Source organism: Zootoca vivipara, chromosome 15, assembly GCF_963506605.1.
Source record: "Zootoca vivipara chromosome 15, rZooViv1.1, whole genome shotgun sequence".
Taxonomy (NCBI): Eukaryota; Metazoa; Chordata; class Lepidosauria; order Squamata; family Lacertidae; genus Zootoca; species Zootoca vivipara.
The window spans coordinates 42,744,781-42,768,583 of NC_083290.1; the positions used below are offsets into that span (position 1 = coordinate 42,744,781).

At 46.0% G+C, this 23,803-nt stretch overlaps 1 protein-coding gene across 1 annotated transcript; it reads left to right on the forward strand.

Annotated features, from left to right (window-relative positions):
* Positions 1–21,451: 21,451 nt before the first annotated feature.
* NKX3-1 (NK3 homeobox 1) lies at positions 21,452–23,565 on the forward strand. Its single transcript, XM_035138988.2, has 2 exons — positions 21,452–21,650; positions 22,928–23,565. Exons 1-2 carry the CDS (start codon positions 21,452–21,454, stop codon positions 23,335–23,337), a joined length of 609 nt encoding a protein of 202 aa, XP_034994879.2. The 3' UTR covers positions 23,338–23,565.
* Positions 23,566–23,803: the final 238 nt, after the last annotated feature.

The following is a 23,803-nucleotide window of genomic DNA, read 5'->3' on the forward strand; positions in this document are numbered from 1 at the left end:
GATCAGCTGCTGATCTCTTCAGAATGAGCTATGGATAAAGGCACAGGAGCAGGCCAGAGCAGTTTTCTAGTCATTTGGCAGTCTTACGGGGAACATCTGTATGAAATAATGATATAAATTTAGGGGTGGGCAAGAGGATTTTTTTTAAAAAAAATTCATTATTATTTTTCTGTCACTAAAGACTTGTGCTTTGCTATTGATTCATTAAAATCACATCTGTTTTATTTTCTATTTGTTGCAATCACATTTGTTATTTAAATTTGATGATCGCTTTGGCTGTTTTTTCTTTATTTGTTTGCAGCAAGGGGCGGGGCATAAGATGGGAGTTGTAGACCTGCAGGACTTTTTTAGGACCCACTCTAGTTGCAATTGCAATTTGTTTTGAATTGTTTTAAATGTATTTTACATTGCTGTGATATGCCATGGGGCCTCATCATGAAAGGCAGGTAATAAATAGAATGTGTTGTTGTAGTTGTTTAGTCGTTTAGTCGTGTCCGACTCTTCGTGACCCCATGGACCAGAGCACACCAGGCACTTCTGTCTTCCACTGCGTCCCGCAGTTTGGTCAAACTCATGTTGGTTGCTTCAAGAACACTGTCCAACCATCTCGTCCTCTGTCATCCCCTTCTCCTTGTGCCCTCCATCTTTCCCAACATCAGGGTCTTTTCCAGGGAGTCTTCTCTTCTCATGAGGTGGCCAAAGTATTGGAGCCTCAGTTTCACGATCTTTCCTTCCAGTGAGCACTCAGGGCTGATTTCCTTCAGAATGGATAGGTTTGATCTTCTTGCAGTCCATGGGACTCGCAAGAGTCTCCTCCAGCACCATAATTCAAAAGCATCAATTCTTTGGCGATCAGCCTTCTTGGCGCTGTGGTTAGACCACAGAGCCTAGGGCTTGCTGATCAGAAGGTCGGCGGTTCGAATCCCTGTGACGGGGTGAGCTCCCATTGCTTGGTCCCAGCTCCTGCCAACCTAGCAGTTCGAAAGCACATCAAAATGCAAGTAGATAAATAGGAACCGCTACAGCGGGGAAGGTAAACGGCGTTTCCATGTGCTGCTCTGGTTTACCAGAAGCGGCTTTGTCATGCTGGCCACATGACCTGGAAGCTATACGCCGGCTCCCTCGGCCAATAATGCGAGATGAGCGTGCAACCCCAGAGTCGGTCACGACTGGACCTAATGGTCAGGGGTCCCTTTACCTTTACCTTTACCTTCTTTATGGTCCAGCTCTCACTTCCATACATCACTACTGGGAAAACTATAGCTTTAACTATACGGACCTTTATCGGCAAGGTGATGTCTCTGCTTTTTAAGATGCTGTCTAGGTTTGTCATTGCTTTTCTCCCAAGAAGCAGGCATCTTTTAATTTCGTGACTGCCTGTCACCATCTGCAGTGATCATGGAACCCAAGAAAGTAAAATCTCTCACTGCCTCCATTTCTTCCCCTTCTATTTGCCAGGAGGTGATGGGACCAGTGGCCATTATCTTAGTTTTTTTTATGTTGAGCTTCAGACCATATTTTGCACTCTCCTCTTTCACCCTCATTAAAAGGATCTTTAATTCCTCCTCACTTTCTGCCATCAAGGTTGTGTCATCAGCATATCTGAGGTTGTTGATATTTCTTCCAGCAATCTTAATTCCGTCTTGGGATTCATCCAGTCCAGCCTTTCGCATGATGAATTCTGCATATAAGTTAAATAAGCAGGGAGACAATATACAGCCTTGTCATACTCCTTTCCCAATTTTGAACCAATTCTTTAAGAACTTGCCATAGTTTGCTGTGGTTGACACAGTCAAATGCTTTTGCGTAGTCAATGAAGCAGAAGTAGATGTTTTTCTGGAACTCTCTAGCTTTCTCCATAATCCAGCGCATGTTTGCTATTTGGTCTCTGGTTCCTCTGCCCCTTCGAAATCCGGCTTGCACTTCTGGGAGTTCTCGGTCCACATACTGCTTAAGCCTGCCTTGTAGAATTTTAAGCATAACCTTGCTAGCATGTGAAATGAGCGCAATTGTGCGGTAGTTGGAGCATTATTTGGCACTGCCCTTCTTTGGGATTGGGATGTAGTCTGATCTTCTCCAATCCTCTGGCCACTGCTGAGTTTTCCAAACTTGCTGGCATATTGAGTGTAGCACCTTAACAGCATCATCTTTTAAAATTTTAAATAGTTCAGCTGGAATATCATCACTTCCACTGGTCTTGTTATTAGCAGTGCTTTCTAAGGCCCATTTGATTTCACTCTCCAGGATGTCTGGCTCAAGGTCAGCAACCACACTACCTGGGGTGTACGAGACATAATAAATAGAATATCAACTATTATATTGATGGAGTTCCTGGGGCCAGGCACTCTACAATGCAGGAGATTCTGTCAAATCAAGCAGGGCAGGTAGAGCTGGTGGTAGGCAGGAAAGGGCTGCCATTCTTTCCATGTGGTGGCCTCCAGGCCGAGGAAACCTGCAGCTTCTGAAGTCAGTTGATTAGGAAAATAAGAAGCTGCCTTACACCAAGACAGTGCATTGGTCCACATAGCTTAGCTGGCAGCATCTTTTGAACAGACATCTTTCCCAGCCCTGCCACAAGATGTCAGGAATTGAACCTGAGACCTGAGGTGGATTTAGGGTAGGGCTGCCATAATTCAAACAGTGCGAAGTTGGACAGAAAAGATCTCTACAGACCTTACCTTGGAGATGCTGAGGATTGAAACTGTGACCCTTCTGCATGCAAAACAGATCTCTATCAATGTTGTTTATTAATCAAAATACTTTATTCGACCGATAGTCAGACAGAAAAACATTTTTCAATACAAATATAAAAAATATAAAAATATAAAACTGAAGGCATCAGTTACAAATATAAAAATATAAAATATAAAATTGAAGGGATACATAAATGGGGTATGACCGCGCTACTGAACCTCCTACAGGTAACCCACATCAAGGCATTCGATTATACGTTTCCGACACTTGAGTGCCAGGAAGAGGAATTTAGCCACCGAAAAGGTTATTTTCCCAGTGGGCTTGTTTAGCAAATATACTGCCTGCCGTTCTCTTAGTCGGGAACTAAACTGAGATAAATATGGAGTTATGAGATATTGCCTTAAATCATTATAAAAGGGTCAACTCAGTAAAATGTGTTCTGTGGATTCTACCTCACCCAAGGCACAATGGCACAATCTCTGACCATATGGGACTCCTCCAAATCTTCCCCTCAAAACCGCCAAATCAAGAACATTCAGTCTGGTCGCAATAAGTAATCTGTGGTATTCCACGTAGTGGATATCCACCAGGTAACGGGCTGGTGCAGCCCGATACACCTGCTCCCCTAAAAACATCCCAGATTTCACGCAGGCTATATCCTCCTGTCTGGCGATATCCCCCAATCTCTGAGCAATCACCGCTTTAGCGCGGCTATACGTCATGGACTCAATATAAAGGGAGGACAGACCACATTTCTGCACTTCCTCTACCACTTCCCCTTCCCATGGAGATTTAAAATTATCCCTCAGAATCAGGGGGGCCAAACCCATCGGTCTGAAACATAGTTTGAGCCATAGCCATAATTTCGCTTTCAGGGCCACATACGTAAAGGCTTGGCAACCGGTCTCCAATCTCATGATCGCACCCGCAACAGAAGGGGGGATCCTGAGAATGGCCTTGAGGAATTGTGATTGGTTGGTTCCAATTTTACAAAGTCCCTACGTGAACCCAAGGCAATGCCCACCAGAAGTAGTGGGAGAACTTTCATTTTAAAGAGTCGTAGGGCAACTTCCACTGTTTGTGCCTGTTTCTTGGAATACAGGGATCTTAATCAACGCTCTACCAATGAACTACAGCCACTCCCTGGACGGTTGTGCTTTGTTTGGGGTACATGCAAAGTAGCTAATGCTACAGGCCATAGCTGCAGGAAGGGCCGTAGCTCAGTGGTAGAGCATCTGTTTTGCATGCAGAAGGTCACAGGTTCAATCCCCAGCATCTCCAAGGTACGTTTTGGAGAGATCTTGGCCTGAAACACTGGAGAGCTGCTTGCAGTCAATGGAGACAATGCTGATGGACTCAGCATAACACAGCTTCCCATGTTCCTAAGGTCCCAGGTTCAATCCTTGACATCTTAGGCTAGGGCTACAAAAGCCCATGTCTGAAACCCTGGAAAGTCACTGTCAGGAAGTGAAGACAGTACTAAGCTATACGGTCCAGTGGTTTGACTTGGAACAAGGCAGTTCCCTGTGTTCCTATTCATATTTCAAGGTCTCTTCATATTTCCTATTCATATTTCAAGGTCTCACAAGATTCAAGCTGGTTTCTCCAGAGGGGTTCTGTGGACCTCCATGCTTGTAATTATGGGTGTGGGAACAAGGGGAATGCATACACCCAAAGGGAGCACACATTCCTCCACTCAAGGGATGTGGCAATACCATTTGCTTTATATTTGCTTTCTTTTCCTCTCCCCATTATTTGAGGGAGCTTGTGGTCACCACAAATGAATTAAACGGGGGGGGGGGGGAGTGGCTGTATCTGCCAGAGGTTTACCCTCCTCTAAAATGGAAGGTGGTGGCACTAGACACCCAAGCCTAAATACACTTTCCTTTTCTTCTTTAGCCATTAAGCCCATGCTTACAGAACAGTAAACTTAACATTTGTCTAAATAGCATCTATGCTTTTGAGGGCTTCTGTGGAAAAAGCACCCTTCTGTTTGGGGGCAGTGGGGTCGGTCACACCACAACCTAGAAATACTGTAGATGTATCAGAAACGACCATACATGAACACCCGTGCAGCAAAGCTATATATAGCACAAAAATGCCTGGTGTTTTTGTTTCTCATGTGTGTGTGTGTGTGTGTGTGTGTGTGAGAGAGAGAGAGAGAGAGAGAGAGAGAGAGAGTTTTTTAAAAACAAACTGCCATTTTAAGAATAGAGTTAAGACTCTCCCATGTAGTCCAAGCTCTGCAACGCTGGGAATTGATACCTTAACAGACATGCCTCATGATTAGCAATAATGCAATATCACAATTTTATTCATAGAATCATAGAGGTAGAGGGGACCCCATGGATCATCTAGTCCAACCCCCTGCAATGCAGGAATATGCACCCATATTCAAACCCTTGACCTTGGTGTTTTCAGGACTGTGCTGTAACTAACTGAGCTAACTGGCAAGGCTATGCTTGCCACAACTTACTACCCTCTGAGTGCCTTTGTCTTTCAGGCCCATAGCCAGATGGGGAGGATGGAGGGCCTGGCACCAGGCAAGGACGTTATCCTGGTCCTCTGCTGCCTTATGAAGAACAGGAATCCTCTTGTGGGTTAATCCATGCCTGTTTGTTTGACATTAGTGGGTTGGTGACGTCTCATTCAGCCACTGCAAGACATTGTCATATGGGATAGGGGAGGTGCAGTGCGGGTGGGGGTGGGGGGGAATGGTTATGGGGAATGGTTCTTTCTTGACATTTTCTAAGGTTTCCAAATGGGCCCACAAAGGTTGGAGAGCCTTCCTCTAGCCACTGCACCTCACTATAGTTGTGACCGACTCTGGGGTTGCAGCGCTCCTCTCGCATTATTGGCCGAGGGAGCCGGCGTACAGCTTCCAGGTCATGTGGCCAGCATGACAAAGCCACTAGGAAAACATTAATAATTTTTGAATTGCATCTAAACTAAAGACCAACAATCCTGAATAAAGTGGTTTCATTAAATCTGGAAATGAATTTATGAAATGCTTTTTAAATAACTCCATAAAAATGGTTAAATTTTAAACTTGCTGTACCTGTGGCCACTTTTATTGAATCATTTTGAAATTTCATACTTTAGTAGACGTCATCGGGTAGATCATGTATGCCACATTTCAACTTGTTAATGCAGCAGGTGCCATTTTTATAAGCTAGAGAATCTCAAGAGGTGCAATGTTGGAACCTGGGTTTTGCTACAGTTGCCTTAACTGTAGGAGCACTCCCAGCGTAAAGTGAGGTATGCGTGACAGAGAAACATTCTCATCTGAGCAGCATTTTTGATCAAAGTCACCAATGTCTGGAATCAGCCACCCTGGTGAATACTTCCTCAGTGCCCGAAGTATTCCAGAGTTGCTTCTTGCAGAATGCTGACTCCTAATCATTTGCTCATGCCTTACATACCTCCCCAGGGTCCTGAGCTGAGATGGAGAATGTTGCTCATTTTCAAACATGTGCATAGTTAAAGGGGGTGGAAGAAGGATGAAGGGGGCTGACACATGGAAATCTATGGAATTTAATCGTTCCTAATGAATGATGCATTTTCCCCAGTTGTGCTAATTCTTTGAGGTTGTGTTTTATTTAGATCCTATCACGTTGCGAATCCCAGCGTGTCCGCGCACACACACCCCACAAAAGGACGTCAGGGAGAAATTAAGCAATTTCCTTTCTCTTTGGAGCCTAAATATTTTAGTTCATTATTCCTCACCAAGTGATCTTTGTTCCAGAATTAAATAAATGCTTCCAATTAAAAAAGAAAACAAAGGCACAAACATATGGTATACATTCCTGATATTCTAAAGGAGGGTTGGAGAAGAAGTAAAAGAAAAAGAATGCCCTCCTTCACTGGCACATTTTCTCCATTATGGATAGGAAAATATTCTGATTATGTTTGCATTTAAAGGCCAACCTGTCTGATCCACAGTTCCCAAAACAGGGAATCCTGTTTGAAGCCATCCTTCAAAATGTGTGCATCCCTAAATTTTGCGCTGCAGTTCTCCAGCCAAGTAACATGTACAAAAATATACATACTAGGGTAGAGTGTGCATAGAAATATATGTGAAAGTAATGTGCAAAAATAGAGGAAATTTCTTCAAATCCTCAAGCCAAAGAAGTTGGATAGCTCCTCTTGCCCTTATTCTATTCCCTTGATCTTGTGGAAGTCAGAAAAGGATCTCTGGGTGCTTTGAAAAAAAAATGTTCAAGGTGATTGGGTTCTTTTGCCTCCAGCTGTTTAACAATAGCAACTAGAACTTTTATCCCATCCCCTTTTATACTACTGAAATGAAGAAAGCTGGAGTGGGTCACCAGGTTTGGATTCTTGTGCAGAATGACTATGAGTTCAGTTCAGTTCTGATATTTAAAACAAATTCCTGGGCTCACAATTGTTCAGTCCTCAGTGAATTCTCTCTGTCCCTTGCACCAGGCCCCAGCCTGCTAAGATGGTTCTGGCCTTCACAGCCAACACACAGAGTTCACCTTGCCTTCAATACTCCAAATATCATCTAAATCAGGCATCCCCAAACTGCGGCCCTCCAGATGTTTTGGCCTACAACTCCCATGATCCCTAGCTAACAGGACCAGTGGTCAGGGAAGATGGGAATTGTCCAAAACATCTGGAGGGCCGAAGTTTGATCTAAATTCTACCATTCATTGATTTCTAACATTCCTTAACTCTAGCAGTTATGGGTTCCCTTGCAACCTCAAACTCTGTTACCCCAGATCTGTAACAATATTAAGATTAAAAGAGATATTAAGAACTCAGCAAAAAAGATAATGGGGGCAAAACTGGAATCTGTTGGCTCTGCCAGTCCTGGTTCTGGTGCCAACTGCTGTGGGTCTCCCTGCCTTCTGCCCAGCCAGTCTCAATAGGCACCAGCAGTCAGCATTGGCTTCCCTCGATTCAGGGTTAAGAGGGTGCCAAGGAACATTGGAAGCAACCGGCCAAAGAAGCAACCCATTGTGTCCATCTTGTGGGTTTTCTTTTGTTTGTTTGTTTGTTTGTTTTGCTTTGAGGGCAGACCACTGTGAAAAACCCCAGTGTCACAGAAAGGAAACTGCAAGGCAAGGGGCAAGCAAGCCTTGTCTGTTTCAGAATTACAAATGCCACCCTTTAATCAGGGCATGAAATAACACAAGTCATCCCTCTGGCGCCATCTGCTGGCCAAGTTGGTGCTGCTTCTGGCATCTCATTTAAGTGACTTTCTCATAACTAATAATAAAATTCCTTCCAGTAGCACCTTAGAGACCAACTAAGTTTGTCATTGGTATGTATTTCATGTGTATGCACACTCCTTCAGATACACTGAAACAGAAGTCACCAGACCCTTGTATATAGTGAGAGGGTGGGAAGGGATATTACTCAGAAGGGTGGTATGAATGGATGTGGTGAACCTGTTGACGACTGTTAACGACTGCAATTGGTCTTACAGGAAAAAGCAAGGGGTGAGATGGCTAGAAATAGCTTCATCATGTATAATGAGATAAGAATCCAATGTCTCTATTCAGACCAGGTCTCTCTGTGGTTTTAAGTATGGTAATAAGTTGCAGTTCAACAACTTCTCTTTCCAGTCTATTTCTGAAATTCTTTTATAATAATACAGCTACGTACTTTGAGATGTTATATAGAATGTCCTGGGAGACTGAAGTGTTCTCCTACTAGTTTCTCTGTCTTGTGATTTCTGGTGTCAGATTTATGTCCATTTATCCTTTGGCGTAGGGTTTGGCCTGTTTGTCCAATGTACAGAGCTGAAGGGCACTGTTGGCATTTGATGGCATACACAATGTTAGAAGATGAGGATTTAAATAGTCCTGAGATGGTATGTTGGATGTTGTTGTGGCCAGTAATGGTGTTGTCTAGGTGTATGTGGCAGCAAAGTTGGCATCTGGGTTTATTGCAGGCTCTGGTACCAGTGTCCATGTTAAGTCTGGTGGTTGTATTATTGTGGGTGAGGAGTTGTTTAAGATTGGGTGGCTGTCTGTAGGCAATGAAAGGTTTTCCTCCCAGAGCTTGAGAAAGAGAACTGTCATTGTCTAGGAGAGGTTGTAGATCTCCGATGATGCGTTGTGCTGTTTTAACTTGGGAGCTGTATGTGATAACTAGTGGTGTTCTGTTATTTTCTTTTTGGGGTCTGTCTTGCAGCAGGTTCTCTCTAGGTATCAGTCTGGCTCTGTTGATCTGTTGTTTAACTTCAACAGGTGGATATTTTAGTTCTAAAAATGTTTGCTGTAGATCTCTTAGGTGAGAGTCTCTGTCTGTAGAGTTGGAACAGATGCGGTTGTGACGTAGGGCCTGGCTATATACAATGGATTGTTTGGTATGTTTGGGATGGTAGCTAGAAGCATGTAGATATGTTTGTCAGTCAGTTGGTTTTCGGTATAAGGTGGTGTCTATACGCCCATCCTGTATCTTTATAGTAGTGTCCAAAAATATATTTCTTGCATAGATTGGTTCATTGTTAGGTTGATGGTGGGATGAAAGTCATTGAATGTCTGGTGGAAGGTGTCCAGGGTCTGTTGACCATGTGTCCAGATAATAAAAATATCATCACCAAACCAAAGACCAACAATCCTGAATAAAGTAGTTATAGTTTTGTCCTGTATTTCATGTCATCTCCTCCTCCTCCTCCTCCTCCTCCTCCTCCTCCTCCTCCTCCTTTTCTCTCCCTCCCTCTCTCTCTCTCTCTGCCAAGTTAGGGATCCTCTCCAAATGCCTGTGTTTGAAAGGATGTGTGAAAGATCCTGTTATGCTGCTATAGATTGTAATGGATTGCTTTGAAATCACTTCAGTGCCAAATTGGGGGGGGGGAATCTTTCCTCAACTGCCCTGCCTCACATTTTTGCAGAACAAAGGTGGCAACCCTAAGTCTTCTGCTATCAAAGGGTTGAAGCTAGACTGAAGTCCTATTAATTTCAATGGAAACTAAATTCAGTTAACTTAGGCTGCACTCCTAACCCCACTTTCCCGGAGATATACCTAACTGTATTCAATATGACTTACTGCTGAGTAGACATGGTTAGGAGGAGACACCGTTAGTCTGGATCCAACCCAATGGGATCTTTAGGTCAATAGTCAAGAGAGAAATATTCTTCATTCATCAGAGATAAATTCCAGAATTGGAAACAGGCACTGGGGCACATGGGGCACAGTGATCCATGCGACGATCACCTCCAGGCTTGACTATTGTAACTCGCTCTACGCAGGGTTGCCCTTAAAGCTGACCCAGAAACTCCAGCGGGTGCAGAATGCCGCGGCGAGGCTCCTTACAGGGTCCCGGCCACGGGATCACATTCATCCAGTGCTTTACCAGCTGCACTGGCTCCCGGTGGAGTACAGGATCAGGTTTAAGGTGCTGGTTTTGACCTTTAAAGCCCTATGCGACTTGGGACCCTCGTACCTACGGGACCGCCTCTCCTGGTATACCCCGCGGAGGACCTTAAGGTCCACAAATAATAATATTCTGGAGATCCCGAGTCATAAGATGGCTAGATTGGCCTCTACTAGAGCCAGGGCCTTTTCAGTACTGGCCCCAACCTGGTGGAACGCTCTTTCCCAGGAGACCAGGGCCCTGCGGGATTTGTCATCTTTCCGCAGGGCCTGCAAGACAGAGCTGTTCCGCCTGGCCTTTGGGTTAGACTCAGCCTGACCCCTGTGTTTTTCTCCCTCATGGCTTGGATTTATGGCCTACTTGAAATGAGGCTGCACTTTAAATTTTAATACTGTATTTTAATCTGTATTTTAATTAATTGTTTTTATGATTTATTGTGGTTCTGTTGGTGTCAGCCACTTATGGCCTACTTGAAATGAGGCTGCACTTTAAATTTTAATACTGTATTTTAATCTGTATTTTAATTAATTGTTTTTATGTTTTATTGTGGTTCTGTTGGTGTCAGCCGCCCTGAGCCCGGTTTTTGACTGGGGAGGGCGGGGTATAAATAAAAAATTATTATTATTATTATTATTATTATTATTAATAACCTGAATCAAGATTTTGTAGCATTTAACCTCAGCTCTGGGATGTCTGAGAAGATAATGTCTCTGAGCATATTTCAAGTGCTTTCCATAGCCACTGCCTGCCCTCACATAGCTGGGACCGGTGGTGGGGACACAGCCCTCCAGATCAGAGGGTCAGTATGATCAGGCATTTGCTAAGGACCACAGGGTCCTTCCTCTGAGTTAAAGGATCTCAGCAGAGTTGTGAAAAACCTCTGGCTCACAGCTTAGAAAGTCATTACCACACAAAGTAGACAGCAGTGCAATAGTGGACCAATGGTCTGACTCAGTAGCCTTTTCGTCTCCCGAAGATCTCCCACAAGGCGGCAGCAGTTTTCCTTCTCCTCGGCGGGCTCCCTTCCCAGGTCGATAAGCCCCGTCTGCCCCTCAATTCCCTCTACAGCACATGCAGAGACTGCTTTCCTGACCATTGGGCCCATTAATGTTCTCGTCCGCTCCAAACGCCAGAGCCTGTTTTGGCATGCAGGGGAAGTCCCTAACTCACTGAGGGCTAGAGACTCATCAAATACCATCACCTGATTTAGCCAGCCTGTTGAAGCCGTTTCTCTGTCTATGCCAGAAAATGGCAGGTGCCCAAAATTAGGGTTGCCAGACTCAATAGAGGACAGGACTTCTGTGCCTTTAATTGCCCTGCTCTCTTTTGAGTCTGGAAACCTTAAAGAGAAACCAGCAGAGCCTTTGCTTGGAAATTAAACAAAGGGTCTGCTGGTTTCTCTTTAAGGTTTCCAGACTCAAAAGAGAGCAGGGCAATTAAAGGCACAGAAGTCCTGTCCTCTATTGAGTCTGGCAACCCTACCAAAAATAATTCTTAGGGCATCTTGGTGAAGATCTGGTATAATAAGCAGACAAGGGTTTGAATCTTACTTTCACCATGAATGTACTAGGTAGCCTGGTCCTCCTCCCTCCATCTGCAGTCTGGGGATATTAATACTCAGCTACTTTTCATAGTTGTCAGAACACTACTACTTGTGTTCTCTTACTTGCTCTTCACCAGAACATCATAGGTCAGGTTACAGCATATACAGAACATTATGCATTATGCAAATGTTTGTACTATTGCAATGTTTGTATGTCACTTTGGGTTAGTTTTTGTGAAGGAAAGTGACTAACAGATTATTATTATAGTGGCCATGCTGCTGGTGCTGCAATAAAAACAGCAGCAGCAACAACAACCCCACCCACAACCGCAACACAATTATGCATGCAAAGTGTTCTGAACACTCAAAAGTGCTTCACTATTACTTTAGAACACAACCTGATAGTACACCCATTAGATTTACACAGCATTTACCTTTGGATACCTGCCCAAATCACCTATTAAATCCTCTTCTAAGCCATCTCTTATGATTTCTCTTAACATCTGCCAAGCAACTTGCACCTGCTGAGGTAGAAAGACCATTACACTCATAGAGTGTAGTGGCGTTTGCGGACAGGCTTGAGAGAAATCTGGGAGGGGGTGGGCTAAATGGGAGGCTGAGTCACGGGGCGTGCCTTGAGTTTGATTGACAGGCACATCTAACTTATTGATTGCGTTGCTTTCGTTTCTGCCCAGTCTTTTGAAAAGCTTCCGAATCCCCGCCCACCCGCCGCTGATTTTAGGCCTTAGTCAACACTGCTTGCCCGACTAGCGGGGGTCGCCTGTATTCAGGGGTCCGGTAGGAATTTTTCCACTTGGCTGATTGGCTGTTGCCATGTGGTTTTCGCCTACTGTCAAGCAATCTGTCGCAACTTGTTAGGTTGGCCGTTAGGCTTTGGTTAAATGGTAGTGGAGGGGCATGGCCTAAATGTCTACCCCCCCCCCCCCAATTATTTGCTCCTCATAGAAGTATTCCGTTAAAGGAATCCTGGGGCTCAGGGACTCTAGTCCATCATCCGGCCTTAAGCAAGGATGGTGTGTCCATTACAGAGCTGAGCCTTGGGGAACACTCCTTGGGGGAAGGAGAGTATAGTGAAACCGTACCTCCAATCCCTTGGGGTGTTTACTTGACTTACCAACCACTAGGTAAGTCGGAGCTGGTCCTGAACCAAATGGTCAGATGGAATTGGTCCTGCTCAACTGAGCAGATGGTATGGTCCTGACCCAATGGTCAGATGGAAATGGTCCTGTCCCTTAGGGTGGACAGAAGGATTAACCAAAGCCTAAGCCAACACTCAGAATTAAATTGTATTTTAAATAAAGTTGTGGCCAAAAATAATTCCCCAAAACCAAACCATAATTATTGTGTCTGTTGTGAGTTATTGGGATTTCTTGGAGCCTTGTTACGCAAGTGTTTCAAGAGTTATAAAAATTGTGTAAAGCAGATTTTGGCCACCAGGAGGCAGTCTTGCAGAAAAAATATTCCTTCCAGCAGCACCTTAAAGACCAACTAAGTTTTTTATTTTGGTATGAGCTTTCGTGTGCATGCACACGATGTTTGGAACCTTGTCTACAAACATCTCGAAGGCGACGCGCCCCACAGGCTCGCCATGGGCAGCGATATTGAAAAACATGACCAGGTTGGCCATGATGGCAGGAATGAGTCAAGTAAAGGAAGGGGGAGTTTAAAAAAAGAAAGCCAGTGGCAGTGGCAGTAACAGGCAATACCAGCGACAACCCCTCTCCACACAGTAAGAGCTCAGCACAGCAAAAAGACTCTTGAGAAAGTTGTAAGAAACTTTCCTACCCACTCATTTCTAACAAATCTCTAGAGTGATCCAGAAGTGGCTTCTTGCAAGTTCCAAAACCCAACATGCCACAATTTGTATTGGTATAGAGTACAGTAGACTAACTAAGGAGTTTGCTGTGGTTTCCCTTTCCCATTTCCTTATTCCAGCAGAGCAATTCAGATCTATGAGAGCCATGAGCAATTACTGTATATTCATGCTCATTCAGAAGGAAGCCTCTGTGGAAATTATTCCTAAGTAAGCATGCATGTCATTGTAACCTTAAACCTACCATGTGTCCTATAAAGCCCATTTTCTGTAGCCTCTGAGAACTGCAAGGGAATGCCAGTGGAAGGCTGAACTATATGGTCAGAAAGTCAAGAGCAAATTGATTTTATATACAGGTGACTCCTCATTTACATGGGGGCTACGATCTGGGTCCCCACATGCATAAGCAAAATGTGTGCAAGTGGGGAACTAGGGCAATTTAAGAGGCATCAGAAATACCTTTTTCTTTTACACTGTACCTTTGCCTCCAGATTGCCAGAAAGAGCATGGAACAGGGCAGCCAAGCCCGCTGCAATGCAGCTTCCCATCCAACCCCTGTTGAGTGGGGTAGCATGGCGGCAGCAGGGGCTCCCAAGTTCCATTTTGAAGCCCATAAGTTCTTGTTTAAAGCATTTTAAATCTTTATTTCTAGACTTTGGGCTCTAAGAAGGGTTTCCTTGCTAACCAAGAGGACTTTCCAGCTCTCTTCCGCCATTTCCAGATTTGAGTTTGTTTGTTTGTTTGTTTGTTTGTTTGTTTGTTTGTTTGTTCGTTTGTTTGTTTCCTGCTGCTGTGTTAGTGGGGGGGGGATGCCTGTATTCCAGCTTTTTGGTCTTAAAGGGCCCTCAAAGCACTGAGCAGAAAATGGAAATCCAATCGAAAAGAAGAGTAAAGTGACATATAAAAATAAAAATGCAGCTGATCAGAGCTTCACAGTCTCTGATACTGTCTGAGGTGGGCCTTGGATGGAGGTCTGGAGAAATTCAGGAGCCAGGAACTAAGGGCAAGCAGAAAGTCACGTCAGAGAACACAGGAAGCTGCATTATACCAAGCCGTTGGCCCATCTGGCTCAATATTGTCTGCACTGGGTGATAGCAGTTCACCAGGATTTCAGGCAGAAGTCCTTCCCAGCCCAAGCTGGAGATGGCAGGGGTTGAACCTGGCACCTTCTGCATGCAAAGCAGGTGCTTTACCACTGAGCTACCATACAGCCCTTCTCCATTATGGAATCAAACCCATAGAGGAATCTGGATCAGGGGACAGTGGAAGCAGTAGAATAAGCCTAGACTAAAGAGCAAGACCAGATAACACAAGACATGATGCTAGAGCTCAAGAAGAGCTTGTTGCTCAGGCAAAGTTCTTTTATACTCCTTGTGTTCCATGATAAGCTGTAGTGACATGGCTCGCCACATGGGGGAGTGGTGAGCAGTTCCTGAGAAGATTCGCAGGCCATTGAAGGTCCACAAGCTGCATCCAGGTGATCTCTGCAGAAAGATTGCAGATCAGTCAGGAATATGTGCAGTTTGCCCTGACCTGTCCTTTATTACCGGTATCATTCCCTCTGATGACACTTTGCTCAGAAAGAAGGTGCATCTCATAGAATCATAGAGTTGGAAGAGACCACAAGGCCATCCAGTCCAACCCCCTGCCAAGCAGGAAACACCATCAAAGCATTCCTGACAGATGGCTGTCCAGCCTCTGCTTAAAGACTTCCAAAGAAGGAGACTCCACCACATTCCTTGGCAGCAAATTCCACTGTCAAACAGCTCTTACTGTCAGGAAGTTCTTCCTAATGTTTAGGTGGAATCTTCTTAATTGTAGTTTGAATCCATTGCTCCGTGTCCACTTCTCTGGAGCAGCAGAAAACAACCTTTCTCCCTCCTCCATATGACATCCTTTTATATATTTGAACATGGCTATCATATCACCCCTTAACCTTCTCTTCTCCAGGCTAAACATACCCAGCTCCCTAAGCCGTTCCTCATAAGGCATCGTTTCCAGGCCTTTGACCATTTTGGTTGCCCTCTTCTGGACACGTTCCAGCTTGTCAGTATCCTTCTTGAACTGTGGTGCCCAGACCTGGACACAGTATTCCAGGTGAGGTCTGACCAGAGCAGAATACAGTGGTACTATTACTTCCCTTCATCTAGATGCTATACTCCTATTGATGCAGCCCAGAATTGCATTGGCTTTTTTAGCTGCTACATCACACTGTTGACTCATGTCAGGTTTGTGGTCTACCAAGACTCCTAGATCCTTTTCACATGTACTGCTCTCAAGCCAGGTGTCTCCCATCCTGTATTTGTGCCTTTCATTTTTTTTGCCCAACTGTAGTACTGTACTTTAAATTTCTCCCTGTTAAAATTCATCTTGTTTGCTTTGGCCCAGTTCTCTAATCTGTTAAAGTCATTTTGAAGTGTGATCCTGTCCTCTGGGGTATTAGCCACCCCTCCCAATTTGGTGTCATCTGCAAACTTGATCAGATGACAAGATGATCTATTGCAATAGAAAAGCAAGACTATGGTTATATTATGAAAACATGAGTTATACACGAACTTTGATTTACGGAAAACAACAGAAACATTTATTAAATGGTCTGCCAAGACTCCCAGTTTTCAAGTGGTCATTGGGAGGGGGAAATGAGAATGGCTACAATAGATGAGTGATCCATCAATCAATGACCTTCCCATGTGTTCACAGGTGTCACCCAGTACACTGGTAATGGTCATTGTAAAGTTCTTGATCTTCTGAACCCCATCAGAGTATGTTCCAAAGATCCACAGATGAACAAAAGAGATCTTGCCGATAAATGGATACCAAAAGATGGGTCCATCTGAGGAACCAGTAACTCTAGTATCCATGTTTCAGTCCCAGCAAAGTTGAAGAGCAAGATAAATGGTGGATCACGGCTGGACATCTCAGGTTGCACATGCCACCCTCCTGAACTACACTCCCTGTCAGAGTGTGAGAAGGTCACTTCCCCCAGCCGTAAAGCAAATATTCACAATGTGTATTACAGGTGAAAGAGGGCAGCTAAGCGGTTGAGCAGATTGGGGAGGCAGCATTGTGCAGGCCACCCAGTCTGCGGACCATCTAATCATTTTGACAGCTGGCCATGGGTCTTAATTTGCTCTCCAGAAGCTGGGGGCAGGGACCAGAGCTTGGAGAAGGTCCTACTGCAGGGCAGGGTGGTGGCAAAGAGCTCTCAAAATAATACTGTTGGTTTCCTATTGCTTCATAAATCTTTCCTTTGTGGCTGCTATGGGGATCCAGGGGTCGAGTTATTAGAAGGCTACTGAAGTTTCCTAAAGATGTGGCTCAGGATGCAAAACTGGCTGCTGGGGTCGGGAAGGGAAGGGACCGTTATGAATTGTTAGGGGGTGGACAGAGTCCACTGAAAGCATGCCACAAAATGCCTGCCTAATACACTGCATTGCAAAATGAGTTCGTCCAGCTGGGATCCCAACTGGTGTCGATCTGCATGCCTTTTTTAAAAAAAAATTAGTTTTTATTAAAGATTTTTCATGTTACAAAACAAACAGATAAATAGCAAAAGGGACACTATCACCTCCACTTTCCATTCATAAAAGGTTTTTTCACAGTTCATTTACCTTTAGTGAGAGACTCTTTTGTTTGCGGTTGGGGGATTATTCTTTCGTTCTGTTGTCTAATGTTAGTGTAGGGCAGGCATGTCAAACCTGCGGCCCTCCAGATGTTTTGGACTACAATTCCCATCTTCCCCAACCACTGGTCCTGCTAGCTAGGGATCATGGGAGTTGTAGGCCAAAACATCTGGAGGGCCGCAGGTTTGACATGCCTGGTGTAGGGGTTTGTAGAGGCTACAATTGACATTGGACAAAGGATGCTAGGTGGGCAGGGATGCCCACTTCCAAATCCCTTAAACCAGGAGTGGGGAATCTCAGGCTCGGAGGCCTTTCCATATAGTCCTCAGAACTCTCCCTAAGGTACTCCCTTTACTGACCCTGCATTGCTGGGGTTCTTGAGGGTTCTTGCCTGCTTGGAAAGGGTCAGAGAACCATAGAATTTGTAGAGTTGGAAGGGACTCTTGCATGTCTGGATGAAGGACAGAGAGGGACATGTCTGTGTGGCACCCCTCTACATTTGTTGCACCACCACTGGCATGTGGTCCTTGGATGGTTGCCCAAAAAAGGATGCAACCCTCAATTCCCTACACCTGACAATAAACACAATAAACTAGAGCACCTACAGTCCAATCAGTTTGTGCATCTCGGAAATCAAGGCTGAAAGTGACCCATCTCACTGGAGTGCTATCTAGCCCAGGTATGGGGACTATTTGGCCTTCTAGATGTTACTGAACTACAGCTCCCATCAACCCTGGCCAGTGGCCATGCATGCTAGGGCAGATGGGAGTTGTAGTTTAGCAAAATCTAGAAGGTCAAATGATCCCCACTGATGTTCTAGCCCATTTAAGCCAGAAGTGGCTTTTAGCTGGGCAATCTTATTTATATATTGCATTTATAGTCCTCCTTTTGGGAGTGTATGGGATGTTAGGGGGGGTTGTCCCTCTAGTGGGGAACACATTGTGCTCCTTCTGGGGTATTTTGTCCACCTTTTGTTCCTCTCACCTGTGGCTCCTAGAAGCTGCCAGCATGTGACAGTGGCCACATCCCAGGAACAGCTTTGACTGGCTGGCTAAACCAAACCCTGGGCCTCAAACCTTCCATGAGTTAGGGACTTTCCCTGCATGCAAAGGTAGGCTCTGGCTGGCTGATTGAGCATATGAGACCGAGAGTGGGTCCAACCATCAAAAAGGCAATTTCTGCACGTGCTCTAGAGGGTAGTGAGGGGCAGATGGGTTCATCCACCTGGTCCATCTAAGAGAAAGAAAACTCTGATCCTAAACATCCCCTGCCTTGCTGGAGATCATTGGGAGAAAAATGGTTCAGAAGTAAAGCATACACAAACCTCAAGTGGAGTCCTTAAGATGCTTGGATGGCCCCTTGTACGCCTCCTTCCAGAAACTCCTGCAGAACTCATTGCTCTGCTTTCTTTTGGCCCACCTCAGTGAAGCCGAGAAGGTGGTCTTGTCGCCTGGGCAGCCCAGAGCCTCCAGACACACTGCCCAGGCTTGCTTCAGTGCTGCTAACACAGCGGTTTGACTTCACCCCTGGAGGTGCACTCCATTGTTTCTCGAGACAGATGGCTGCCAACAACAAGCACTTCTTCCATCCCAGGAGCTCAAGGTGGCATAGATGGTTTCTCTCCATTTTATCCTCACAACATCCTTGTGAAGTAGATTGGAGTGAGAGCCTTGTGACTGTCCCAAGGTCACCCAGTGAGTTTCATGGTTGAGCAGGGATTTCAACCCTGACCCCCCCCACACACATCCTAGTCCAACACTCTAGCCATTACACCTCACTGGCTTACACACATTTGCTTGCAAGAAAGTCCTGCCATGTTCAACAGGTGTATTCCTAGGTAAGCAGGCACAGAGTACTTTTAAGCCAGTGCAGGGAAGTGTTTACAGTGTCAGCTTAGGACTTGAAAGACCCAGAGTTCAAATCACCCATGGGGCCGCAAAGCTCACTGAATGATCTTGAGACAGCTACTATCTTGGAGGGTTGTTGTGAAGGAGAAGGAGAACCTGGAGCAGCCTGAAGCAAAGGCAGGATATAGATGAAAGAAATGGATCCGATTGTGTGTCTCCCATGCCCAAACACCTGTCCTGTAAGGGATGCTGAGATAAGATGTACAGCTTAAAGGGCTTTTAGGAGATGGCAGCTCACTTCCACTTTCTACACCAACAACATTCAGAAGTGAGCTGGGCTGCTTCCCACAAAGGGCTGAAACTGACAACTGTCTTAGATGTATTACTCCGAGGGGCCAAGGTCCCTTAGTGCCCCCCCATAAAATATTTGAGGGGAGCCGCCCCCAGTTGATGGTCATTGCCATTCAAATGGTGCGTGCCTGCTGGAGCCAGGGTTTATATTCGGGGGCTTTATGTGAGGGGCAGAACCTCAGTTAGTTAAGTATTTTTATTGATTTAGCTGCCCCCTGCTCCCCTGGCTATGCTCACGTGTGTCCTGCGTGATTGATTAGGTGGAGTGGGGCTTACCTGCTCCTCCCTCATATTTTATTCAAGTTGGCACCCCTGACATCACCTAAGATTCAGACCTGCATGAAGCCAGGGTGTCGGGGGACTGGTTTGCTGCAATGTGAAAGTTCCATCTGTGTAAAAAAGGTAAATAATAATAATTACATTTGTGTAATTATATATATGGCTACCCATTCACACATGGAAGGCAGAGCCAACCATTTAGTAGAACTTGAGAGCTTTTAAATTCATTTTGGGAAGCTCTCCATACCTCTTTCTGTCTGTGTTTGTGAACTGGTTCAATCCATGGGTCTCAGGAACAATACTTAACTGCCAGTGTGGGGGAACCTTTGGCCTGCTTGGTGTTGCTGAAATACAGCTCCCATCAGCCCCAGTATGTGCAGTGACCAGTGATGATGGGGACTGAAGTTCAGCAACATCTGGCAGCCCAAAGGTTACCAACACCAGCACTACTGAAATAAATGAGAGCAACATGGGATCTCTCCTGCAGTTAGACAATGGCCTCGCCTCCTTGTCCCTCTCTACACTGCCCAACCCAAGCTCTTATGGAACGAAAAATATGGTACATTCATACATACCTGAGATGCTAGGATAGGAAGCACCCACATGATCCCACATGATCCAGCCTATCTAAACACACGTGGTGATGTGTCAGGGGAGCATCGTTAGAGCAGCAGGCACAGTGCAAAGGTTGCTTGAATTGGTCCTTAGATGCCATGGCAGAGTCCAGAACGAAGCTTCTTCACTGAAAACACCACCCAAAACCCTCCCATGGTAATACTTTGGGAAGTGAGGAATATGGGGAAAAATAGAGGGGCGTGATGGTTGCATTGGAAGTTAGCAAGGAATCCGTAGGGACTTGAACCCCATCCTGGGAACCAGGAGCACCAATCACCAGCGTCTTTTGCTTTTTTTCCCTGCAATGCAACAAGGCGAAAAGCAAAACCTGAGAGAACACTCTGTGAATGTTCTCCTGGGGGGGGGGGACCTTAAGAGTTACCTTAAGAAATCTGCTGCAAAAGGCTTCCACTTCTGACAACTCAGTCACTGCAACCTGAAAGAGTCTTAGCACAAAGAGTTGTAAACGGAACGCAACAGAGATTTTCTCCCTAGCCAAGCAAGGGATACTCACCTAAATGTCCTTCAATCCTGGAATACCATTTTGACCGCCATTTTTGATTGACGCTAGATAAACCATTAATCTAGAGGGGCAGAACAGAGAGATGAGATTCAGACTTAAATCTCTGCCATTAAGCTTGGTGTGGAAAGAGGGAAGATTGCTCAATGCTCACCCTTTCGTTTGTCCATTTGAGGTGTGACTTCATATGTCTGGCAGCTCCTTCTATTGGGTTGCAATGTAGAGTCACTAGCTTGTTCCCAGACATCTTCCACCAAGGAACCCCACCGCCTCTGGGGTTAAATCCATGTTAAATTGGGGGTCGGGCTGGCATTTTGATTACACGGGAGAAAGTCCCACCAATCAGAATAGCTTACTTCAGAATAAGCGCGCTGAGCGCTCGGGGTGTCGAGCCTTAGGTTTTCTCTTTGCAAAAACTGACCCTGAAGGGAGAAGGGAGACCCATTGACTTCACTCGGGCTTGCCAAATCCCCGCTGAGAAGTCGCGCGCAAGAGCGGAGCACGCCCCTCTCGTTCGAGAAACTGCGCGCTCCCTAGTTCAGTGCGCCCTGCCTCAGGATCGCAGCCGGGTGGTTGTGGTGGTGGAGGAGGAGGAGGATTGGTGAAGAGGATCCAATGCAGCGGGGAGGAGCGCCAGGCACCAATCCCTGCGAGGGGCCCGCCTGCCCTCCGCCACCCGGTATAAATGGCCCTCCAGACGCGTTGGGAAGCCGAAAGCCGGACTCCGCAGCAAAACTTTGGCCCAGCGCCGGGGCGCCCCCTCTCAGGCACTCGGCGCCACAGCACCTGGGAGGTCGGTCATGCAAGCAGCCGAGCAGCGCCTGGGTGGCGGTGGCGCTGCCTGCCCCAAGCAGCTGACCTCTTTCCTCATTCGAGACATTCTGCGCCCCGGGGGCGCGCCCACGTCGGAGTCCGGCGGGGAGGCGCGTTCACCGGCCCGGAGGGATCGGGCCGGGGCCAGCCAAGCCCCCGAGAAGCTCTGCGCGGCGGACGCAACAGGTAACGGAGGGAGGAGGGGTAGCTACGGCTTCGTAGGGGCGGAAGCCGGTGTGCTGACGGTCGGTCCCGGACTGGCAGACCCTTGTTCAGTTCCCCACTCTGGACTTGGAAGTTCTCGGAGCAGTCGCTTAGCCTGGCCCACCTGGCAGGGTTGTTGTGCGGGAGGGAAATGGCAGGGAAGGCAATTTATGCTGCTCCGCGCCCCTGCGCGGGCAAGGGTTCAGCGAAAGGAGAGAAACCGATAGCTGGCCTGCAGGGCTGCAAGACCTTCAGCTCACCGATCGGGCGAGGGGACTGAGGCATCCTGCAGCTGCGGCTGCCTTGAGGCCTGTCTGTCCCGAAGTGATGGAGCAATTGCGTGTTGGGAAATTGGGTACCGTTTTGTAAACTCTTGTCCTTGTTTTAAAAAGGAGGTCCCTGCAAGAGGAAAACTAGCATGGTTCCTGTAGTGTGGCCCTCTGTCTGCCGTGCTAGTTTTCATCTTGCAGAAAGGTTTATATATGGGGGCTATTAAAGAAATGTTTTCGTTGCCCCATTTGCAATCTGAGATGGTGCAGTCTGTTCTGTCCCTTTGCTACCTGAGTCTGCCATGTGTAAGGTAGAATAAGTTGAGACTAGCTAACAGTCCCTCAGGGTGAGTTTTGTGGTTGAGTGGGGATTTGACCTCTCCAACTAAAGTCCAACACTCTTAACCATAACACCACACTGCCCCATTTGCACCTTACATCTAAAGCAGTATTTAAATAATCAGATTTCCCCAAAGAATCCTGGGAATTGTAGTTTCTTAAGGGTGCTGAGAGGTGTTTGGGACCTCTTTTCCCGTCACAGAGCTGAGTGACCACTCCCAAAGTTGGGAAGAGGGATTGATGGTTAAACCACTCTGGGAATGGCACCTCTGCAGGGGAATAGGGGCCTCTGAACAACTTTCAGCAGCCTTGATAAACTACAGTTCCCAGGATTCTTTGTGTGGGAGTAGAATTCATGATTGCTTAATATGGTATATTGCCATTTTTACATGCATGGTTCATATGGGGCCTTGTAAGCAATATGCAAAGATCAAGAAAATACACAAAATGCTGTGTTGTCATACACACATCACATGTGCAGTGTGATTGTGTGGTTTACAGTGCTGGGGAGACCAAGGTGGCCTAAACATGCCATTTGGTTGTAGGTTGTGTGTCTCTCTCTTCTTCCTTGCTTCCTTCCATCACCTCCCTCCCAATTTTTTGGTATTGTTTAAATAGGTCATAACTTTCCCCTTTCTGCTTCTCTACTAGATCAGACTGCAGAGGCCTTCCACTCTAATTCTGAGAACCCCCCCAAATCCTTACTGAGACTACCAAAGCAGCAGAAGCGTTCCCGGGCTGCCTTCTCCCATATGCAGGTCATAGAGCTTGAGAAGAAGTTCAATCACCAGAAGTACCTGTCTGCACCTGAGCGAGCCCACCTAGCCAAGCACCTGAAACTCACTGAAACCCAAGTGAAAATCTGGTTCCAGAACAGAAGATATAAGACCAAGAGGAAGCAGCTGGCTTCAGAATTTGGTGGGCTTGATAAGAACTCAGCAATTCCAGCCTTCAAAGAGTGTGACTTCTCCAGGGCTACTCTGGCCCTTTCTGTGTACCACAGCTACCAGTATAATCCATATGTCTACTACCTGAATGGCTGGAGTCCGGTCTTGTGGTAACTAATATACTGAGTAATCTACTTGCCACAGGGTCTAAAAACACTCTTCAGCCACCACCCAGTCACTGACTTTGCTACAGTGGGATAGATTGCAAGTCAGACTTTGCCAGAGAGAATTGGCTTCCTCCTTTTTTATTTTTTCTCCTCCGTCTTGGGACATCCAGGGAGCTCACAAGGTGCTCTTGATCTACAGCTATGGATAGTGCTGTGTTTGCTTCCCATGATGCAATCTGGGTGGCATGCAAAATAAATATTATAAAATATGCATCCATTCCTGCAAGGGATCACAACATCTTTCCTCGAAAGTCAGTCTGTAAAGTAATTCCCGACCTGCATATAATGTGCAGCATGTTTCACGTGTAGGGAGAGAGATACTACTATATTGTGAGAAATGCATTGAATGATGAAAACTCCAGAAGTGTTCATCCCTGCTTCAGGGGGAAACCAGCGCTCAGAAGGGCAGCACA

Bases quoted from the DNA above. Each gene is read 5' to 3' on its own strand.
- NKX3-1 (XM_035138988.2), top strand. From the start codon at position 21,452: ATGCAAGCAGCCGAGCAGCGCCTGGGTGGCGGTGGCGCTGCCTGCCCC. The intron at 21,651-22,927 runs GTAACGGAGGGA...CTTCTCTACTAG, and splicing joins CTGCGCGGCGGACGCAACAG to ATCAGACTGCAGAGGCCTTC.